The 18,691-nt window shown below is 49.7% G+C and overlaps 5 protein-coding genes across 5 annotated transcripts; 3 read left to right on the top strand and 2 right to left on the bottom strand.

Annotated features, from left to right (window-relative positions):
- Positions 1-1,157: 1,157 nt before the first annotated feature.
- Positions 1,158-2,502, top strand: KD926_010683 (Eisosome component PIL1/LSP1 family protein; the record flags this gene model as incomplete). Its single annotated transcript, XM_053103072.1, has 4 exons — positions 1,158-1,275; positions 1,428-1,561; positions 1,647-1,830; positions 1,889-2,502. The coding sequence occupies 4 exons, from the start codon at positions 1,158-1,160 to the stop codon at positions 2,500-2,502; spliced, it is 1,050 nt and encodes a 349-aa protein (XP_052953535.1).
- A 2,247-nt stretch (positions 2,503-4,749) lies between these two features.
- Positions 4,750-5,367, top strand: KD926_010682 (uncharacterized protein; the record flags this gene model as incomplete). Its single annotated transcript, XM_053103071.1, has 3 exons — positions 4,750-4,877; positions 4,964-5,116; positions 5,241-5,367. 3 exons carry the CDS (start codon positions 4,750-4,752, stop codon positions 5,365-5,367), a joined length of 408 nt encoding a protein of 135 aa, XP_052953534.1.
- A 2,089-nt stretch (positions 5,368-7,456) lies between these two features.
- Positions 7,457-9,085, bottom strand: KD926_010681 (bZIP transcription factor; the record flags this gene model as incomplete). The annotated part of the gene is made up of 2 exons (XM_053103070.1): positions 7,457-8,019; positions 8,821-9,085. The coding sequence occupies 2 exons, from the start codon at positions 9,083-9,085 to the stop codon at positions 7,457-7,459; spliced, it is 828 nt and encodes a 275-aa protein (XP_052953533.1).
- Positions 9,086-14,000: 4,915 nt separating this feature from the next.
- KD926_010680 (transcription factor domain-containing protein) lies at positions 14,001-16,823 on the top strand (the record flags this gene model as incomplete). The annotated part of the gene is made up of 5 exons (XM_053103069.1): positions 14,001-14,062; positions 14,123-14,544; positions 14,601-15,273; positions 15,343-15,897; positions 15,950-16,823. 5 exons carry the CDS (start codon positions 14,001-14,003, stop codon positions 16,821-16,823), a joined length of 2,586 nt encoding a protein of 861 aa, XP_052953532.1.
- A 449-nt stretch (positions 16,824-17,272) lies between these two features.
- KD926_010679 (uncharacterized protein) lies at positions 17,273-18,348 on the bottom strand (the record flags this gene model as incomplete). The annotated part of the gene is made up of 2 exons (XM_053103068.1): positions 17,273-18,202; positions 18,247-18,348. The coding sequence occupies 2 exons, from the start codon at positions 18,346-18,348 to the stop codon at positions 17,273-17,275; spliced, it is 1,032 nt and encodes a 343-aa protein (XP_052953531.1).
- Positions 18,349-18,691: the final 343 nt, after the last annotated feature.

Below are 18,691 nucleotides of genomic sequence, written 5' to 3'. Positions count from 1 at the left end.
CGAGGTTCCATCAAATTCCTGAAGAATTCTCTGCCAGGGTCTTAAATTGTCACGTAAAAATGGTTGGTCCCCACCATTCGTCCCCGACGTTGCAAGCGCAATATGAACCAACCAAGTAGCACAAGATGGATCTAATCTGGACGATCCGAATGCGGAGAGTCGATCACCCGAGGTATGAAAGGTCATTTCCTTTATTTAGATTTTAGGATTTGATTTGGGTGATTTTACTGGTTTCACAATTCTCCGTCCTACATCTACATGCACATGGTCCAAGCGTTGTCTTTATGAAAAAAGTCAGTAGAATTAGTCCAGGTATTTTGGATCTTATTCAGGTAGAACATAAAATAAAAACGTTCCTAGCCGTGGAGCTCAGACTTCCACCAACCTCGATCTAGTTGTACCTAGTCATGACATTATTGAACCGAGCGACCCGAACTGTACGAGGCCCAGGGGAATCGATGACATCACAACGAAGGCACATCGATGACGTCGCAGATCCGGAGCCCCTAGCGGTGAACACTACTCAGATGAACAGCAGAGGATAGAAGAGTAACCACGGCGATGAAGCAGCGAGTGGGGCGGTTGCTAGTCCCCTGCAGACCCCTTCAGTCCCTCTGGCCGATCCCCTTGATTAAGTTCCTTAAGCAGTTCTCTTGAAGACTTCGCGTCCAATCCGCGGGCTCAATTGCGCCTGAGGGATCAGGCCGATCGTCATTATTCATCATCGCCGCCAGCCGTGGCTGCCCCATCGGGTCTAGTGTCCACGGGGAGTCTCGACGTCACCAGCGTCGCCCGTCGCAACTCTTCTTCTCCGCTGTTGCTGCCTCCCTCCGTCGACGTGGGTCTCTCCTCGACTCGAGAATCACACTTTAGGTTGCACCTTTGCTCTCTCGCCCTCTCTCTTCTCTTTGCTTTCTTCTCTCTCTTTTCCCACATCTTCTCCCTCACTCTATCCGCTCCGCCCTCGTGTGTCGCCCTTCCGTCGCATCCCGTGGCATTCCCCCGTACACGTCACTCGTGCGCAAAGGAGACCCTTCGATTCAAAGATACTGCCTCGCCCGATTTTCAACCTTCCAACTTACATTTCTTAACCCTTTTTTTTAATCGCTCTTCCTTCATCCCTGTATCTCTAATTTTCTTACCCACGCGAATCCATCATGCATCGTACCTATTCTATGCGCCAGTCGCGCGTGCCGACCGCCTCGCAGATCGAGAACCCGCCTCCGCCATTGTCTACAACCAAGACCGGCCGATGGATGGGTAAGGGTGGCTTCGGTGAGTATTTTTTTTTTCTTCTCGAATCTAAAAGCCTTTTCGCTACATCCGATTCCGATTGAACGCCAGACCGCCAGACCGCCAGCGAGGGGCGAAAGCACATTTGCGACGGAATTGCCGGTAATGATAAGCATAATAACAAATGTAAGCAGGGCACGCCTTCCGCAAAAACGCCGCCGGCGCTTTCGGACCCGACCTTGCGCGCAAACTCTCGCAGCTGGTGAAGATGGAAAAGAACGTCATGCGCAGTATGGAATTGGTCGCCAAGGAGCGCATGGAGACTGCGGTAGGTGGATGATGATTCTTGATCTCGGATCTCGCGGATCAGGTCGGATTGGACGCAATTGAGGCTGATACGAACGGATTTACAGCAACAACTCTCTATCTGGGGTGAGAACTGCGACGAAGACGTGTCGGATGTCACCGATAAGATTGGTGTTCTGCTCTACGAGATCGGAGAGTTGGAGGATCTTTACGTCGATCGCTACGACCAGTACCGTGTGACCATCAAGAGCATCCGCAACATTGAGGCGTCCGTGCAGCCTAGCCGGGACCGTAAGTACTCACCTGTGTTCAATTCGAAAAGCCAGCTTCTCACATACTTTGACTATAGGCAAGCAGAAAATCACCGACGAGATCGCCAAGCTGAAGTACAAGGACCCCAACTCGCCCCGCATCGTCGTCCTGGAGCAGGAGCTGGTTCGCGCCGAGGCCGAATCGCTCGTGGCCGAGGCTCAGCTCTCGAACATCACCCGCGAGAAGCTCAAGGCCGCCTTCCAGTACCAGTTCGATGCGCTGCGCGAGCACTCCGAGAAGGTGGCCATCATTGCGGGTTACGGCAAGCACCTCTTGGATCTCATCGACGACACCCCCGTCACCCCCGGTGAGACCCGCACGGCGTACGACGGATACGACGCCAGCAAGGGTGTGATCCAGGACTGCGAAGAGGCCCTGGCCAACTGGGTTACCTCCAAGGCTTCGGTAAAGTCCAGCCTGTCCACTCGGACTCGCACCCTTTCCCAGCGCCAACGCGACAGCGTCGCCAAGAACCGAGAAGGCGTTGATCTGTCGGGCCAGGACCAGCCCCTGCGAGGAGACCGGGACTCATGGTTGCCTGCCGACCAGCACCAGACCTACCACGACGTGGAAGATGGCGAGGAAGTGACCAGCACCCTCGACGGCGAGCCCCGAGGTCGAGAAGAAGAGCGTGAGCCTGTCCAGGTTTAAGAAACCAGACCGCACAGCCAGGAAAACCAGGGCCACAGATTACATAGGGGCTCAACTTTTGAGAATGCTCTGGTTTTTTTTAACTGACACGTTCTTCGTTTTCCACACTCTGATACTCCGGGATTGGGAATCCCTGCTTGTCGTAATGTGATTTTTTGATTTTTATTATGATTTCATGTTGATTGATGCAATTCCGTGAATTGTTTCCATCCCCCCACTTCTTACTTAATAATGAGCCTGGATGATCATACAGACTGGACTGCTGAGGGGGCTGTTATGTCGAACATGTTCATATGTATCTGGACGTTCTGTCGAGTCGGAAGTGACGAAGGCTCTCGGGGTTAATTGTTATAATGTAATACCACACGATCTGGGAGGGTTATATTTATTGGTTGGTTGTTATTGATTGAATGACCGCGTTTTTGTTATTGGTAGGGAGTAGTGGTTAGTAATTAATGTGTTCCATTGTCTTTACTCTTCTGTTGTCACCAAGGTAGTAGATGATCCCGCTTATACTTTGATGTTTTCTAACTAGGTACTCGCTAACCAAATGACTCTAATACAAGAGTCAATCTTACTCATTGCCTTCTACAATCATAATTCTCTATTCCCGGTTACTTACAGCTGATAGAATCCTTGAGACCTATTTGTTAATTAAAGTTAGCTAACTAGATACTAGCCTATTGCTGGGTGCTGACATAGATGATCTGAGACATACATTAGAAACACTTCAAAGCCTCCACGTGAGGCACTAGATATGTTGCACAAGAATACGAGGTAGGGATACCGCTGAACAAATGCTTTCTCCTTGGTTATCAATTGTTATTTGTACGTCATGACATTCCCATCCCTCTTGAAAAGTTGTAGGGAAGCTGACAAGCCCAGCCCAGTCTAGTCAGCTCCGAGGGCGTGTCTTACCTATAGAATGGAAGGCCCTAGAGCAGAAAAGTTGGTTGCTGAGGTCGATCACGAAGCGTTGCGAAGCCTTTACGGATCCCAGCAAGTCCTACGTCGTTAGGCTTAGGCTTTAGGACTCTGGGAATTAGTAGGTATTGTCTGCACCTAAGGGCTTGGCTTGGTAGTGTTATGGGTTCACGACTGACTGACTGGGACAGAGAATTTATCCGAAAATGCAGGATAGGACCATTTGAAGAGCCGCGATGAGGATACTGCAGGGGGGCGCTGTCTATCACTCGTACAGGCGCAGGTTCAATTGAATCTGACTCTTTCAATCTCTCTGTGCTGCTCCTGGGCTTGTGACACCGTAACACTGCAGTTGCCTGGGTCGTATGCTACCGGACAATTATCTGATTGGTCTTGTGTCTGATAGAGTTGGTGGGATTGAAACGATACTATGAACTAACTACATGGGTGTGTACTTCGATCGACTGCATGTATGAATAGTGCAACTATAGATAATTCTATTAGCTTCGGGTTCGGTGTCAGGGACAGAAACATCTCACCTTGCTTGCCTGCGTACTTTCGATATATGCGTCTATTTTGTGTTTACCCCTCTCCAATACCACCGTGCTCAGTATCTTGGTCATGCTTCACCAAAGGAAGACAGGTAACGGGGTCTAGAACTATAGGCATCAAGTCCGATGACACGAGCCTTGCATCCCTACTACCACCCACGCTGGAAAAAGGACATTCAAACCAAAGCAAGGGGCAACAACCAAGCCTCTCCCTCGCGAAAAACGTGATCCAATCACCAAACAGGCTAAGCCCATGACAATGACTGGAAGCTCATAGACCGTCAGCTAAGACGAAATTCCCTCGCCTATCGTCAACTCCATCACCCCGGTAAATTCGTATAGCATCGTGTCTCGGGGATAGGAAATAGAGGATATACGTAAACCAACGAGTCTTGGCATCATGATTGGTCTACCGTTGTGTTAGGCGTGCTGTCTTTGGCCGTCTGTACTTTGAGAATCTCCTTCTTCGTCAGTTGGAACCCGGACGGCTCGTCTTTGATCGCGAGTGACTATCATTGTGCGACAAGGATGTGGAAATTATGGTTCCTATTGATATCCTGGATAATATTATTGTATAAGCAAAAGCAAAAGAGAATGTAGCAGATTCCGCAGCAGAGAATAAGATATAAGAAGAGCCATTTCCTTCCTGGCCCTCTCTTATCTAAAGCTTTTCCGCTTGCACTCTCCTCGATCCTAACTATCATTAGCTTCTCCAAATCTGAATTACTACTCCAACACTTAATTCGTATAAAAAGACCAAAACTTCCTCAAAATGCGTCTCACCCCCATCACCATCGCCACTCTCCTGGCAACCGCCGAAGCCGTCCTGATCACCAAGCCCGCAACCGGCGATACCGTCGACCTCTCGCAGAACTGGGAAGTATGCTGGACTGCAGTCGAGTAATGAACCCCCTAGCCTGATAAATCAAAACGTCAATCATCTATTTAATCATCTATCTAACCAATCAATTCTCTCCCACATAAAGCACCGACCCTGCCACTTTCTGCCTCTACCTCACCAACTTCATCCAATACCCACCGCAGATCTTCTCTCTGCTTAACCAGCAGCCCGTCTCGCGAGACGCAGGCTGCGTGACGATTCCCGGAACGTGTTATCCGGCTTCGGAACTTCGGACGACGTACGTGGACATACTTACCACTCACACTTCTTTTCCTTGCCTTGCTTTGCTTTACCCTCTATCAAGACTCTTCTCGGACGGGACACTAATCTGAGAAATGAACTGAATGATTTCGCGGATTTAGCTATCGCGTTAGAGCTGCCGTTTGCGGAGACCCGAATACTATCTTCGCCGAGTCTGGCGACTTTAACGTCGATCAGACGACATGCCCCGCGGCTTCTCCGAAGCTGCGAAGAGCGGCGCGGTTGTAGGTAGGTACCTTAGGTAAAGAGCGGTGGATGATTGCGTCGAGTTGGTGAGTGCTGGTATTCAACATACCGGTACAGAGGAAGGAAAGCGAGGAAGGTCTGGTTCTGGTTGGTTGCTCATTTTGGTACGTACTGCTTTTCTGGATAACAATACCTAGATAGCAACTGGACCAATGGATTGGGATTGATGTCTGACGAAATGAGGAAGAGGGAACTTCGTAAGGGCTAGTACATACATCGTAGGTAGTCAAATTACTGGATGCTTGGAGCGCGGGATATGAACACCTAGTCAGTAGAAAATGTAAAGCCTGTATGTTATAGATCAATATTGTGAGAGTACTTAAATAAGTTGATTGGGCAAGTCCTCTCGTGATTTAGGGATTCCAGATCGATTTCATGGGTAGGTCGTTTGTGCCTGATGAGGCACCGACCATGTTCATGTTTTTATTCTACATGTCCATATACATCGCCATTCAATGGTTCTAGATCTCATTAACTATACGGCTCTTATAAAGGGTTAAATATCTAGGATATTTGCTGGGGTAGATCTATTGTTCATGTCCAAAGAAAAATGTGTCTAAACAGATAACTATCTCTCACAAAAATGAGAAGAAATGCCCGAGCACCTCACCAAGCCATCGATGCAACTAATCAGACCTGCCACAGCTCAGACTAGAAGAACTATGACCTCATGAGCAATAGATACAAAGGAGTTATGGTGTTATAAAACCTAGATCGCTGGGTTGGGTTCTGGCAAAGGGGTCTTAACTACCTACTTCGGGTTCCTACGTGACCGTGATCGTTCGGAAGAGATTCATTTTAAAAATGGCTATCACTCGTACCAGTTAGAGTCTTCATAAGCAAATGTGTCGATATTGGTGTGTACACACATATGAATCGGGATTAGCTTGGCCTTTATGTGATTGTATATAGGTATAACATACAACAATCGTAATATAGATATACCATACCTAAATCCCAAATGTATACTAAATAGTGCCTAGCAAAGACAACAGTACATATTTGAGAGAGAGAGAGAGAGAGAGCCAAAGAAAAACACCAACTCCGAAATCTGCCCATCTCCGGCATACCGTACAAATCTAATCCGAATCCAACTCCGAACTCCACACCCACCTTATAAAAATACATACATCCAGCCATCTCCTCGGGGGCAAAAAGACAAAAGTACGGCGTACTGTAAAGCGATGATCCATTCCCCATACGGACCGACCGAACCTACAGTAGCCTTGAATAGCCGGTGATGTCAGCGCGTGCGACGAAGACGTGATTCCCCGGATTTGTGGCTCATCCTCCACTTTGACTTTCTGTCCCGTTTCTTCAGCTGGTTTGGAGTCTTGGCCCGAGGTTCCTTTCAGTACTTTCATGTTCGGGCGTCACTTTCTCTGCCTCTCTACATATGCATGTATAGTACGTTGTAGATGGGAACGATTCAAGTAAATAAACTAGATTGGAGAAACTACGAATTCGATCCTCGGCAACTCCACGACCATTAAGTCAATCAAATCAATCATCCCATTCCATTCCATTCCCATCCCTCCATACTCCTGCGGGCTACAAAGTCCCTCCTTTCTCTCCGTCGGATCAAGAAGGTCTTCCCGCCAAACAACCAAGCCACTGGCCTGCAGGGATAACCATAAACATGTAACGAGTCAATCGATCAAAGAAAACCCTGAATGTATAACTGACGAATCCGCGCAATTCATACTGGCACTTGCAGTAAACAGAAACAATGAAACAGGAAAAGAAGGCAAAGGTCATTACATCGTCACGTGTCTCCATCGAGTAGGTGGATGGATCAAATCATTCCGAAGAGGAAAGAGAGCATATAAAGACAGATAGATGATGCGAAAAAAAAAAAAAAAAAGAAAAAAAAAAAGAAACCGGACTTGATACCATAGCCATGTGAAACCCCGATAACAAGAACGAACCCCGATATATAAGCCTCATTCGAGAAGGAAGCCAAGAAAAAGACTTGATGCGTGTCTGAAGAGTAACAATGTGATGCAGGCAGATAAGGTTGGACAATTTCAATATGAAAGAAAAATAAATCAAATAGCTTTCCTTTAGGTTCTTAGTTGTCCGTACCCACGCCCTTCTTTTTTGGCTGGATATGTTTTTGCCCGCTTCCAGCGGAGTTGTTCTTTTGATTCGTGGGCGTCTCGGGAGGCGGCATGCGACTACTCGAGGAGTCGTGTTTTTCGGTCAAGAGGTTCTTCAACCATCGGTTTTCCATCTCGAGTTGAGCCACGCGGGCTTCCAGGCTAGCGTTCTTCTCGGTGGTCTCTCGCACCGTGCGTTCGAGCGTCTGTTCGCGTTGCTTCTTCTTCATGCGGAACCGCGCACTGGCGGCAGTGTTCCGGCGTCGTCGGTCCTCTTCGGCGGCGCGGCGGACATGCTCCTCCTGACCTAGAGCGGAGACGATGTGGTCACCGGAGAGTGATGTGCTGTATTTGGTGTTGCCGATTTGACCATTCGGCGGGGATATCGAGGACGAGACATCCGAGGGCGTCAGAGCCCCGGGGGCATGACCCAGGTCATCAGGGGGGCCATATGAGATGGGCGGATAGATCGGATGAGCAGAGTAGGACAACATTTGGTCGGGTATGGAGTAGTTGATAGACTTGTCCCCGGGTGCTGATGAAGGTTGAGAGTAAGTAACTAGGGTAACGGAAGGTGGATAAGGATGGAGATGGAGAGAGAGTTTGAAACGCAACGCCTCAAAAAGCCAAGGAGGAAGAAGAATAATAATAAGAAAAAGAAGATAAGGTGGAAGGGGAAATGCAAATCGTATCGGGCAAAGCGGTATTAAAGGGGGCGATCGAACCCTTGGATGAGGATCACGATGGCAGATGCGCGGATAAGGGACCGACAAAGACAAGGTTTCCGACGTTGTCATTGGCGTGAGGGATTGCGTGCTCGCGCTCTCTCGAAATACCACCGAACCCCGGGGTAACCAACCAAAACCGAGGAAGTCTGGGAGAATGACACCAGAATCCAGCGGGATCACAAGAAATGGGCATACATGGGTGATTCACGAATTGGGAAATGAACTCCCCCTGGGAGACGGGGTGGGAAAGGGAAACAGCAAGCCAACGCCCTCGGCGCGGCGCGGTTACAGAGGGGATATGGAGGGCCAAGATTCCACCAGAGCCAGCTGGACAGTTCCCCAAGAACATCGGTCAAGAATAAAAAGGGCCTTTTTCCCCAGAAAATCCCGAGATGGAGGAGCAGGAGCCCTGCCGAGTCGATGCGAGCAATTCGACAGCTCTCTCTCATCATCGCTCTAACGGCGCAAGACCACAGCAAATTAAGGCCACGCGAACCAGAGGGCAGACAGATGGCGCAAACGATGCAACGTTCGGGCTCATTCATTCACAGGGTCCCAAAACAGAAAAACAGAGGAACGGACAGAAAAAGGAAAAAGCTCAGACTTACCATACGGGTACCCTCTCACATCGATCGGGCTGCGTTCGTCGTCGATGCTATCGTAGGAACTGACGGACAGACCGCCCATTCCCTCAGTCTGATCGTAGTCCATATTCAAATTCTGAAGCGGCGGTGCCAGGCCAGCAGAATCCGCGTCGAAGGAGTACTGACGACTTTTGGCCGCGGCGGGATCGTGTCGAGAGAGAAGGAAGTTGAAATTCTCGAGCTTATCGAAGCTGGAGGCAGTCTGACGAGCGATTTGCTCATCTGACATATTGGCTGCGAGGAGGATTTTAGAGCTGCGTCTAAAAGCTGCGCTGCTCCTCTTTTTCTCTGGCTTCAGTCTCTTGTTTTTTTTCTCTCGGTTTTTTTAAAATTTCGACCTCTTTATTTTTTCCCTTTTTTGAACAAAGTTCGTAATAATTTTGTTTTTTCTGCCCTTTTCTTTTCTTTTTTTTCCCTGGTCTGTTCTGAATTTAAATTACCTCTCTAAATTTGAGACGCTCGATTGGTGTGGGCGTCTTTTTATTTTTAAACGTTCCTTGCCTTTCTGGCTTTAGAGCCAAAGACGCAAGAACCGGGAGTAGATGATGCCACCGACGGGAATCCACTTGGACCGATGGTCAACCACCCCAGATCAGTTGGAGGGGAGGATCAGGGAATGAGGCGTGGGAGTTGCAGGCGAGAGGGGCAACCAGTGGTAAATTGATACACGAGATGCAGAGAGGGCAGAATTGAGAAAGGTTGGATGGAAGGTGGTCAGGATATCGGGACTGCCTTCACTCGACAAGTCGCATAACGCGGGAGGGTCAGCCACGTACGCAAAAGGGAGACGAGCGAGAGAGCACGAGTCAATTAAAAAGAAAAAAAAGGAACAGATGAGACACGAGAGGAATTACGCAGAATCATGCGAGTCCGTAATGAAATTTAATCAAGCCGAATATTATTTGGGAAAAAAAAAAATTCAAAATAACCATACCAGATTTAATTCCATCGGGGACGGGACAAAAATCCAGGAAATAATTGAAAATCAAATCAAAATCAAATCGAAGGGGGGGAAGACCAACGACAAGGGGAGCTGGGGATGGAATCAGCAGCAGCGAGGCAGTTGTTCGAGAGGCGATCCAAAGGCTACCAGCTTTAGCGGATGATCTGATAGAATGGAGAAATGTCGTGATCGCGACTTCTGGTTCGTCCGTCGAGGGCCTCGGGTCAGCTTTCACCGCTTTGGCAGTCTGTATAGTTGTCTGGGATCTGGCAGTTATTATGCCTTATGGTAATGGTAAAGGAAGGGAGGAAGAAAGGAAAAAAGAGTTCCAGATCGGAGGATCAAAGACTGCCCGGTCTGCCCGTTTTAAACGCAGCCGATCGAATGGGAAGGGACGATTTGTACGGTGCTTGTCCTGGATCCCGCGCCGCATCGTCATCTTCTCGTAGTGGGGTTTGTCATCAGACAAAAAAGGGGGACTGGCGGTACCTGCCAATACTTGCGTCGCACTGACGGCGCCCGCTCCTCCAGAGGTACCGCGTCGGTACCTCTTCGGTATTTCCTTCCTCTGTTTACTCCGTTCTACACTCTACACTCCTGACAAGGTGTCTAGAGCTTCCGCCACCGAAGATAATCTCGACCGCACGAACTAAAAGCCTAAACACTAAAACTAAATTAAACCCACTCACCCTCTGCATTTCACCCAGAATTCTGCGTCTTGGGTCTAGCGGAACAGTCCGTTGGAGACTAACTGCACTGGTCGGTCCGTGATCAATATCAACTTCTCAACAGGGAAGTCTTTGGCTCCACCAGCTGCCATCGTCCTTGTCGTCGATGGTCGAGCCCTCGCCGGGGCTTCTCGGGCGGTTTCATCGCACTTCCGCCGACAGGAACAATGACGCGGTCTGCCCCGTGGTCAATTGTCCATTATCAAGTGTCCTCCGAGAGCATTGAGCATGGAGCATGGAGCATGGAGCATGGAGCATCGGAGCCGTGAAGCCTTGACTCGGCAAAGCTTAGCATCGTTATCTACAGACTACGGAGTAGGCTTGACCTACACTCTGTACTGCTAACCGTGCCTGAAGGAACTCTCTGCTTTTAATTCTCGCTGCCCCGCTGTCTGTGAACGAAGGCCAGCATTCGGATGCTCTTTCCTGTTTCCATTATTTTTTTATTTTTGTTTTCTGCCGTTCGATCTGATTTCATCCGGTGTTTGCCCCTGGAGGATCCAACCGACTCAGGAACAACAATGCCACCCATACAAAGTTCGGACTACCACGAACCGCACCCGACCACCGGGAACCAAAGGCGAAAGCAGACTCGCCCTGATCCATAACCGGGTCCGATCCCGAAAACTCCCTATGGTGTGCAGTCCGCAGCCATAGGCATACTTAAAACTTCGACCCCGATGAGTCTGGCGCGCATTGACTTGACACTTGACAGCCTCGCTCGTCCCACTATTGATCTCGTGCTGGGCCTGCCCCGACTCTCAAGTCTCAGGTGCCGACGGTGTACTCCGTAGCCAGAACTGTGGATGAGCTATTGATCGATACTACATGGGGGACTCTGGGCCGCCATTGCTTTCCCTGCCCGTCCGGTGCAACTATCTTACCCACTTCATCTCCTAGCCGGCTTGTTAAATTCTCGACGATGATTCGGTCTCTGTCTACGAAAGCCTTGTTCTCGCTCCTCGACAGTTGGACGTCCGAGGATTCTATTACCAAATATCAAACGTCGTGGCAAATTACCCGGTCTCGCCTCTCGCAAATCGGATCCCTTCACAGCAGGGGCAAGCAGGTAATTGGCGAAATCGTACGTTTGCCTAATGGAGTGGCGGCTTCGGATAATATGGTTGGTGTCCGTATCATAGAACTATTCTTGTGACCGGGCCTGACGTTGGCTAGCCAGGTAGAGTGGTAGAGTGTTGGTCAGACAGCCCTGGTGTCCGTCTGCAGGATGCCTGATGTAGGTGGTGGCAGGAACGAACACGGCGCAGGATTTGCCTCGTGTGACGCTCGTGCCGACCCCTGTCCTTTGGTAGTTGCAGTTCACGATGACTGGCGACTCGGTCTGAGCGAGAAAAAGAAATGAAACGAATCCCCTTTCTCTTATAGCATGACTTGTTGGCTGATCGGGGGATACTGCGACTACACCTGTGTATGCTGGTCAGCCAACCGATCGCGATGAGGACAGGAACTGCTCGGATGGTGTGATTCCAGCCAGCTTCTCGAGGTGCGACGAAGTCCGAATTGCGTGAGAGCGGCCTGAGAATCCAGGCATGCCAATGCAAGGGACTCGCGTGACCAGACGTCAATCCGTGCGGCTGCCGGCTCCGTTTCAACCTTGACCGTCTATCACTTCATATCCAGGAATGTGACAATGCTATTCCCCTGAAGATGAGCAACAAACGTCCTTGCTTTCCATTTCCTGCACCCTATGCACAGATTGCGCTTTGGATGCAAGGAGAGAGAGGTTCACTTCTTTGGAGAGCAAGTGGGGTCATCCAAAATTTTCTTCTTGCTCGCCTCACACTAACCCGAGCCATCAGACTAACACCAAAGCAATTGTTGTTACTCTTTCTGAAGCGTGTTGACATTGTGAGTTGTCTCTCGGTCGTGGTCTGCCGTTCACGCTAACGATTGTCCCGCAGAGCCATGGTTTTTGAAGAAAGCCGAACCTGGATCATATGAAATCAGTCCGTGTCTGCCGAATACCCTCATCGCATCGGCACTATGTTTTCCCCTGCTCGATTGTTGCCCGTTGCGACATTCGTATGACGGAATCGGAAATACCGACCTATCTGCTTTACACACAAGAATCTCTGAGCATAATGCTTTGTCGCTGCGTCGAGACTTAGGACCGCCGACCGGGGCAATGGGATGATATGCCAGCATGAAACCATGGGGATTGGGATGAGAGTTTCTGTCTTCGGACAAGAAGCCCTGCACTGAAGTGCAGTGTTCACATCAAACAAAACTTTACAGCACGCGGGTCACCAGGAGCGCTTTCCCTCGTCCGAAGCACGGTCCGGTTGCAAGAATGCCATATTCCCGAACATACGCCCTTGTGGTTAACCCTGTTTTGTGGAACAACATATTGATTCAGTCGCTCCCGATCCATCAAACATTCATGGGAACGTTGCAAAGTTGATTTTAGAAATTTACGGCCTCGCCAGGGCTATGGTTTTGATCGGGGAAAGAGAAACCCGGCCAGGGGTGATGAGAAGCCTGGATATGCGTACATGCCGAACAGATACAGGAATTCCATAGCCCCGAATGTAATGGGGAAGTAGTTCAGATGAACGACCACGTCGGACAAAGGACGTTGCTTGATCTATCGATAAAAAATCCGGAGACGATCCATCGGGGCCCCATCGTACCGGACGGAAGTCATTGATGCCGACTTCCGACTGATCCCAGGGGACGCGCATTAATAATGGCTCTGGACCCTCGGTTGTCCGCCCAGGAAAAAAAAGAAAGGTGAAACGGGGAAAGAAGAGAGAAGAAAGGAGAGAAAGGTAGTATTACTTTTTTTTTTTCCTCTTAATTTTCTACTCTTTGTGGGATTCACTGTCCTACAATCTTGAGGATCGCCGACTGTTCCCAACAAATCGATGGAGCCGGACTTTTGCCAGTCGATCCGTGTGGCGCTGTCATTCGCCTGCGTTGTGCGCTCCTCCGCAACTTCATCTTTTTCTCCTCTCGGGCTTGTCTGCTAGCTGTAAGCGCAGTCTCCGCTCGGGGCTTTTTCTGTTTCTTCCTCTGATTTGTTTCATCTCTGCCCTCGTCTCTTAGGTCAGCGTCATCGCCGCGACCCGTCATCACTAATTCCCACCCCCGTATGCTTTCTTAGCCTCGTTCTTGGCACGGGGATCTCTTCCTGCATTTGCTGTCTTCCAGCCTTTGCCACATTGTCTTGAAACCGAACGGAAACGCTATGCAGCATTCGGCGCTGGGCGCCAGAAAGATGGCGTCCTTTCCGTCTCTAGATGACCGGTCCACCGCACAAAAGGGTACTAGATCCAATCATAACGGACAAGAGGCTCCAAATCAGAGGCGTAACCCACTGGTAAGACATATGACTTCCTGACTGTGTTTACAGAAGCACCTTAGTAAACCTCGTCCCCTAGGCATGTGAGACGTGTTACAAGAGAAAGATCAAATGCATAGTCGAGGGCACCAACACGTCCTGTATCCAATGTATGCGCCGTAACGTAACGTGCAAGTTCACTACGAGAAAAGAAAAGCAAGAGAATCTGAAAAGGTATCTGTTTATTCATAGATCCTTCAGAAGAGGAAACTGTTTACTAAATCCTTCGTTTAGAACGCAATATGTGAAGACCTTGGAGGAACGACTGAAGAAGACGGAGTCGCTGCTCATAGCCGCGGGTCTCCTGGATGAAGAAGCTATAGGCTACGACGACATCAGCGATGATGACGGCGATGAGGAGCAGTCGGAAGTCGAGAGTGACGTCGACTCTGACCCGGACTACTCTTCTAATGATGGTGGGCGAAGCCCGGACGAGTTAACAGGAGATGAAGGCACAAGACATCCAGCTTATATCCCCGGGGATCGAGATCCGATGTCTATATCCTGCACAACGCCCGGTCCTGTCAAGCCATTCTGTTCATTAAATCCAGCTACTCAGCCTAAGAAAGGTAAAAAGCGTGCGCAACCTTGCACCAACTCCCAACAGTGCTGTCCGCCTATCAGAGGGGACTCAAAGGAGGATTCCCGATATTACGGTACCTTGTCCAGATTTGCTCCGATGAGTAACCATCCGTTAATCATTTGCTTTTAGGACGGAGTTCTTCCTTGTCAATATTATCCCGCGATGGCATTGAGTGGATCAAGAATAAAACAGGCGGGGCCGCAGTTCTCGCGCCCATCTTTTCCAACACAAATCATGACAGTCCCTGGAACTACTGGCGCCCGGACGTTTTCCACGATGTGTTTTCATCCAAAGTGTTCAAACCTTTACCGCCCAGAGCAGAAGTATTTTCCTTGCTGGGGGACTATTTCCGCACCGTCAACCGCTTGTTCCCGCTGTATCATGAAGAAACGTTCATGCAATTAGTCGAATGGCAGTATACGCAGCAGACGTGTGACGACGCAGCCCGGTGGGCCAGCATCAATATCATTCTCTCTTTGGCTTATGAGTATCGATTCTCCAACAGCCAAAAGTCCGAAAAAGATCGCGAAAAAGCTTGGCTGTACTATAAAAATGCCATGTCGGTGTTCGCCGAGTTGACCTTGCGACGAACCGACTTGTTGAGTGTGCAGGCCCTTCTGGGCATGGCACTTTTTCTCCGCGGTAACTCTGGCACTCAGTCGGCTCTACCGACGATCACAGCTGCTATCAGATCGTGTCAAAGGATGGGCCTCCACCGTGACCTTCCGAGGCCACATTTGTCTGCGGTTGAGCAAGAGCAAAGAAAGAGGGTTTTCTGGATTGCATACATTCTCGATCAAAGGTAAGTCAAACCTGTGTCCTTAGACTATCAGTGGTGCTAGCAACAGAATGGCTAAATGATATAATGTAGCTCTTGTATACGTGTGGGTAGCGCGCCGGCTCAACATCCTGACGATTTTGACGTAGGGTTTCCTTCAGAAACCGCCGAGGACAAATTCGTCTCGTTTAACAACTTGTCTTTTTTCCGACAATTATGCCATATGACTGTGATCAAGAGCCGAATTTACTCCAAGCTTTATTCCGCTAAGGCACTCCATAACAAATCTCCAACGGAGACTTGCGAAATTGTGAGAGAATTGCACACCGAGCTCGAAGAATGGAAGAGCGCAGACCCATTTAGTCAACAGAACCTGAAGCAGCGGGGAGCAGGTGATGACTTTCTAATGGGGTTTGCCTGCGCCGGTCTGCAGTTTGTCTATTATAATTGCCTAATCATGATTCATCGCCTGCCTCTTGTCATTCACTTTGCCTACATGCATCGACTCGCAAGCGGAGGTCGAGTACAGCCGGATTCCATGATGATTTTAAGCCAGGCGTCTGCCTCGACTGTCATTTGCGCCCAGGCTGCCCGGGACACGTTGAAACTGGTGAACAACCTACCATGGGGCGACGTGGCATGGATATGGTACGTCACGGCGTTGATGCACTTGAAATTTTATGTACTAATACCATTCCAGGTCTCTACTCTATTACATCTTCCTCGCAGTCATGACGATCTTCGTCAGCATCCTTCGTGACCCCAAAAGCCCCGATAACAAAGAGGACCTTCAATCCTTGAACATGGCTGCCACTTTCTTCGCAACTCTCATTCCCGGCGACAGACCCTGCACCTACGCACGGTTCATGACGCGGATGTGCGCCAATTTCGATAGGATTGCTCGCATGGTGCTTGACCGAGAACAGAGAACAGTTAAACCCGGCGACAAAAGCCACTCGGATCAGCGGTCGCTCCCGACAGGTCAAGCGTCAGACACCGCAGCGTCGGACGATGATGAACGATCCTCCACGTCTACTTCTCCCGCCGTTCATCCATCCATATCCACCGGCGTCAGCATCCCCAACCTCGAGGGTCTCCCGCGCATCAACTCTTCGGGCTATGTCGTCCCGGACAGTCCCAGCGACATTCCAGACAACAACACCAACACCAACATCCCCCTCAACACCTCCATCCCTTCCGCGCCCACCAACAACAACACCACCTCCTCATCTTCTCTCGAAAACATCAGCATGCTCCCCTTCTCCATCAGCGACAATCTAGCCCCCGACCTCTGGCAAATCCCTCTCACCGCCGACTGGGAACTCGGCAACCAATTCTGGGGCGGCGTTTTCGGTCCTCCGGGCACGAGCGCCGGCGGGTTTGGAGAAGTTCCCGGAAATCCCAGCACAGGATCAGGATCCGGGACGGGGAATATGTCTCATTCTCAGCCACCGCCTCAAGCGCCCATGAACATGGGATTCGGGTTCCCAGACGGGGGAGGAGGAGGCGGTCTACCATTCGGGGCACCCGCGCAGCCGATGTGGTCTTATGGGCCCTTTTTTGATCCATTTTAGAGTCGGGACTTGGTGGTTAGGTGTATTGATTTATATTGTTTCTTCTTTGCAGTAAGCACAGTACATAAGAGGTCATGCATTGAAAGGTCAAAAGCAAGGCACCAAGGAGGCTAGAAAAGGGCGAAGTGGGCGAGTATCACGAGTGACGATAATTATCAAATAAATCAATCTATATATTCAGCTAGTGTTAAATAAATATAGTACGAACATACATAAATAAGCAAGCTATGGATTTACACATAAAATACATGGAGAATAGGTATAGATTTTTCTTTGCGAATTTGAATAACTCCAAAGGGGGTGAATGAACTCAACTATTTCAACTAGATGAGATGGATGATCAGGGAGATGGTTTATGGGGAAGAGGTCCTCCCCTACATGAAACCGGCCATGGAGAGGTTAAGCAAGTCGAATGCTTAGCCGATTGCAACCTCGGGCATCCAGAACACCTACTCTTCATAGTCCACAAGTTCTTCGACAACGTGAGATACGCGAACGTCAAGCCCGGGATGGGTGAAGGTAGGTATAAGGACCTCATCACCCACTGATGCACCACCGGGGAAAAGGACGACGTCGCCATTACTGAGGCGGTAGTAGGCACTATCACCAGCATCTACACAGACATCAGGATCTTCTTCACCGCTATTAACATCTTCTCCCCTGTTATCAACATCTTCGCCATTACCAGCACTTTCTTCCTTGTTATCCCAACCCGCAACCTCTTCGACAACGCGTTCTTCTGTGACTTGAAGCTTGCCATTGACCGTGGTAGTACAAAAGATCTCATCACCTATTGATGCACCACCAGGAGCAAAGATGACTTCGCCATCACTGAGGCGGTAGAAGCAACTGTTACCAGCAGCCGCTTCATCGTTGCCAACATCGTCTTCATCGTTATCAATATCTTCTTCGCGCTCAGGTGGTTCAGTCTCAGGATATTCGTCTCCGTCGTTCTTGCGGTTTGCGTTCTGCTCAAGGCCATATTGCTCCTTTGCGACGAGCATTCCCAAGTTACTGAGACTAAAACTCTCCAGCAACCCCTGTGCCTCGTCAAGCGGCATGGAGAATTTATCCATCGGCCGCACCTCCGGATCTAGATAAGTGTCCTCATTCTCCGAGACATCGGTATCGTCCATAAACACAAACGGCACACCCTCGTTGTCCCAGTTCGGGGTCGTGACCACGAGAAACGCCGTCGGATAAAAGCCTACGTCCCCGATGGCTGAGTATTCATAGCCTGGAACGCGGAGGTTAGGGTCGAGGGTGGCTTCCTTGTCCAAGTCGACGTGGGCTTGCACGACGTCTTTGAGTATCCGGCCGGCGAGGTTGTAGGTTTCTGGGAGCCGGACTAGAGGTACTTCGCTTCCATAATTGTAGTGCTCTTTGTTAAGGTCACGAGATTTGAAAGAGTGTCGGATTGAACATCGATAAGAGTGTAGAGAGCAAAGGCAGCCAGGTCCCAGCTGTACCTGAGATAGCCACAGAGAGCGGGGCAGGTGGCAGGGAGGGACAGATCGAGAGACATGGTGTTTTCCTGACTTGGCGTCTCTGTCTCTTCAGGTAAGGTGCTAGATGATTGTTGAAGAGAGATGAGCTCGGACTTCGCTCAACTGGAAGTCTCATCTTGGTTGCTTGGAGGGGCTGGAAGAGAGTAGGTAGCCAGGAGAAGAGGTTGAATATATCAAACAAGGAGCTGTGGTCAGGCGGTAAAGATGTAGGGGGTGAAGCACCTCTTTGTCTCAGCAGGGATGCTGCCTAAGTTCTGTGCTATCTGGGGCTGGTGTCTTCAAACCAATAGGTAGTTTGTCTGGGGAGACTTGGGTATTTTGGTAACCAAACTATCGATTAAGTTGGTTTCTGGAGATCTA

The sequence above is a fragment of the Aspergillus affinis genome, assembly GCF_023601865.1.
Source record: "Aspergillus affinis strain CMG 70 chromosome Unknown NODE_84_length_165147_cov_86_321009, whole genome shotgun sequence".
NCBI lineage: Eukaryota > Fungi > Ascomycota > Eurotiomycetes > Eurotiales > Aspergillaceae > Aspergillus > Aspergillus affinis.
This window is presented reverse-complemented; position numbering and strand designations above follow the sequence as displayed.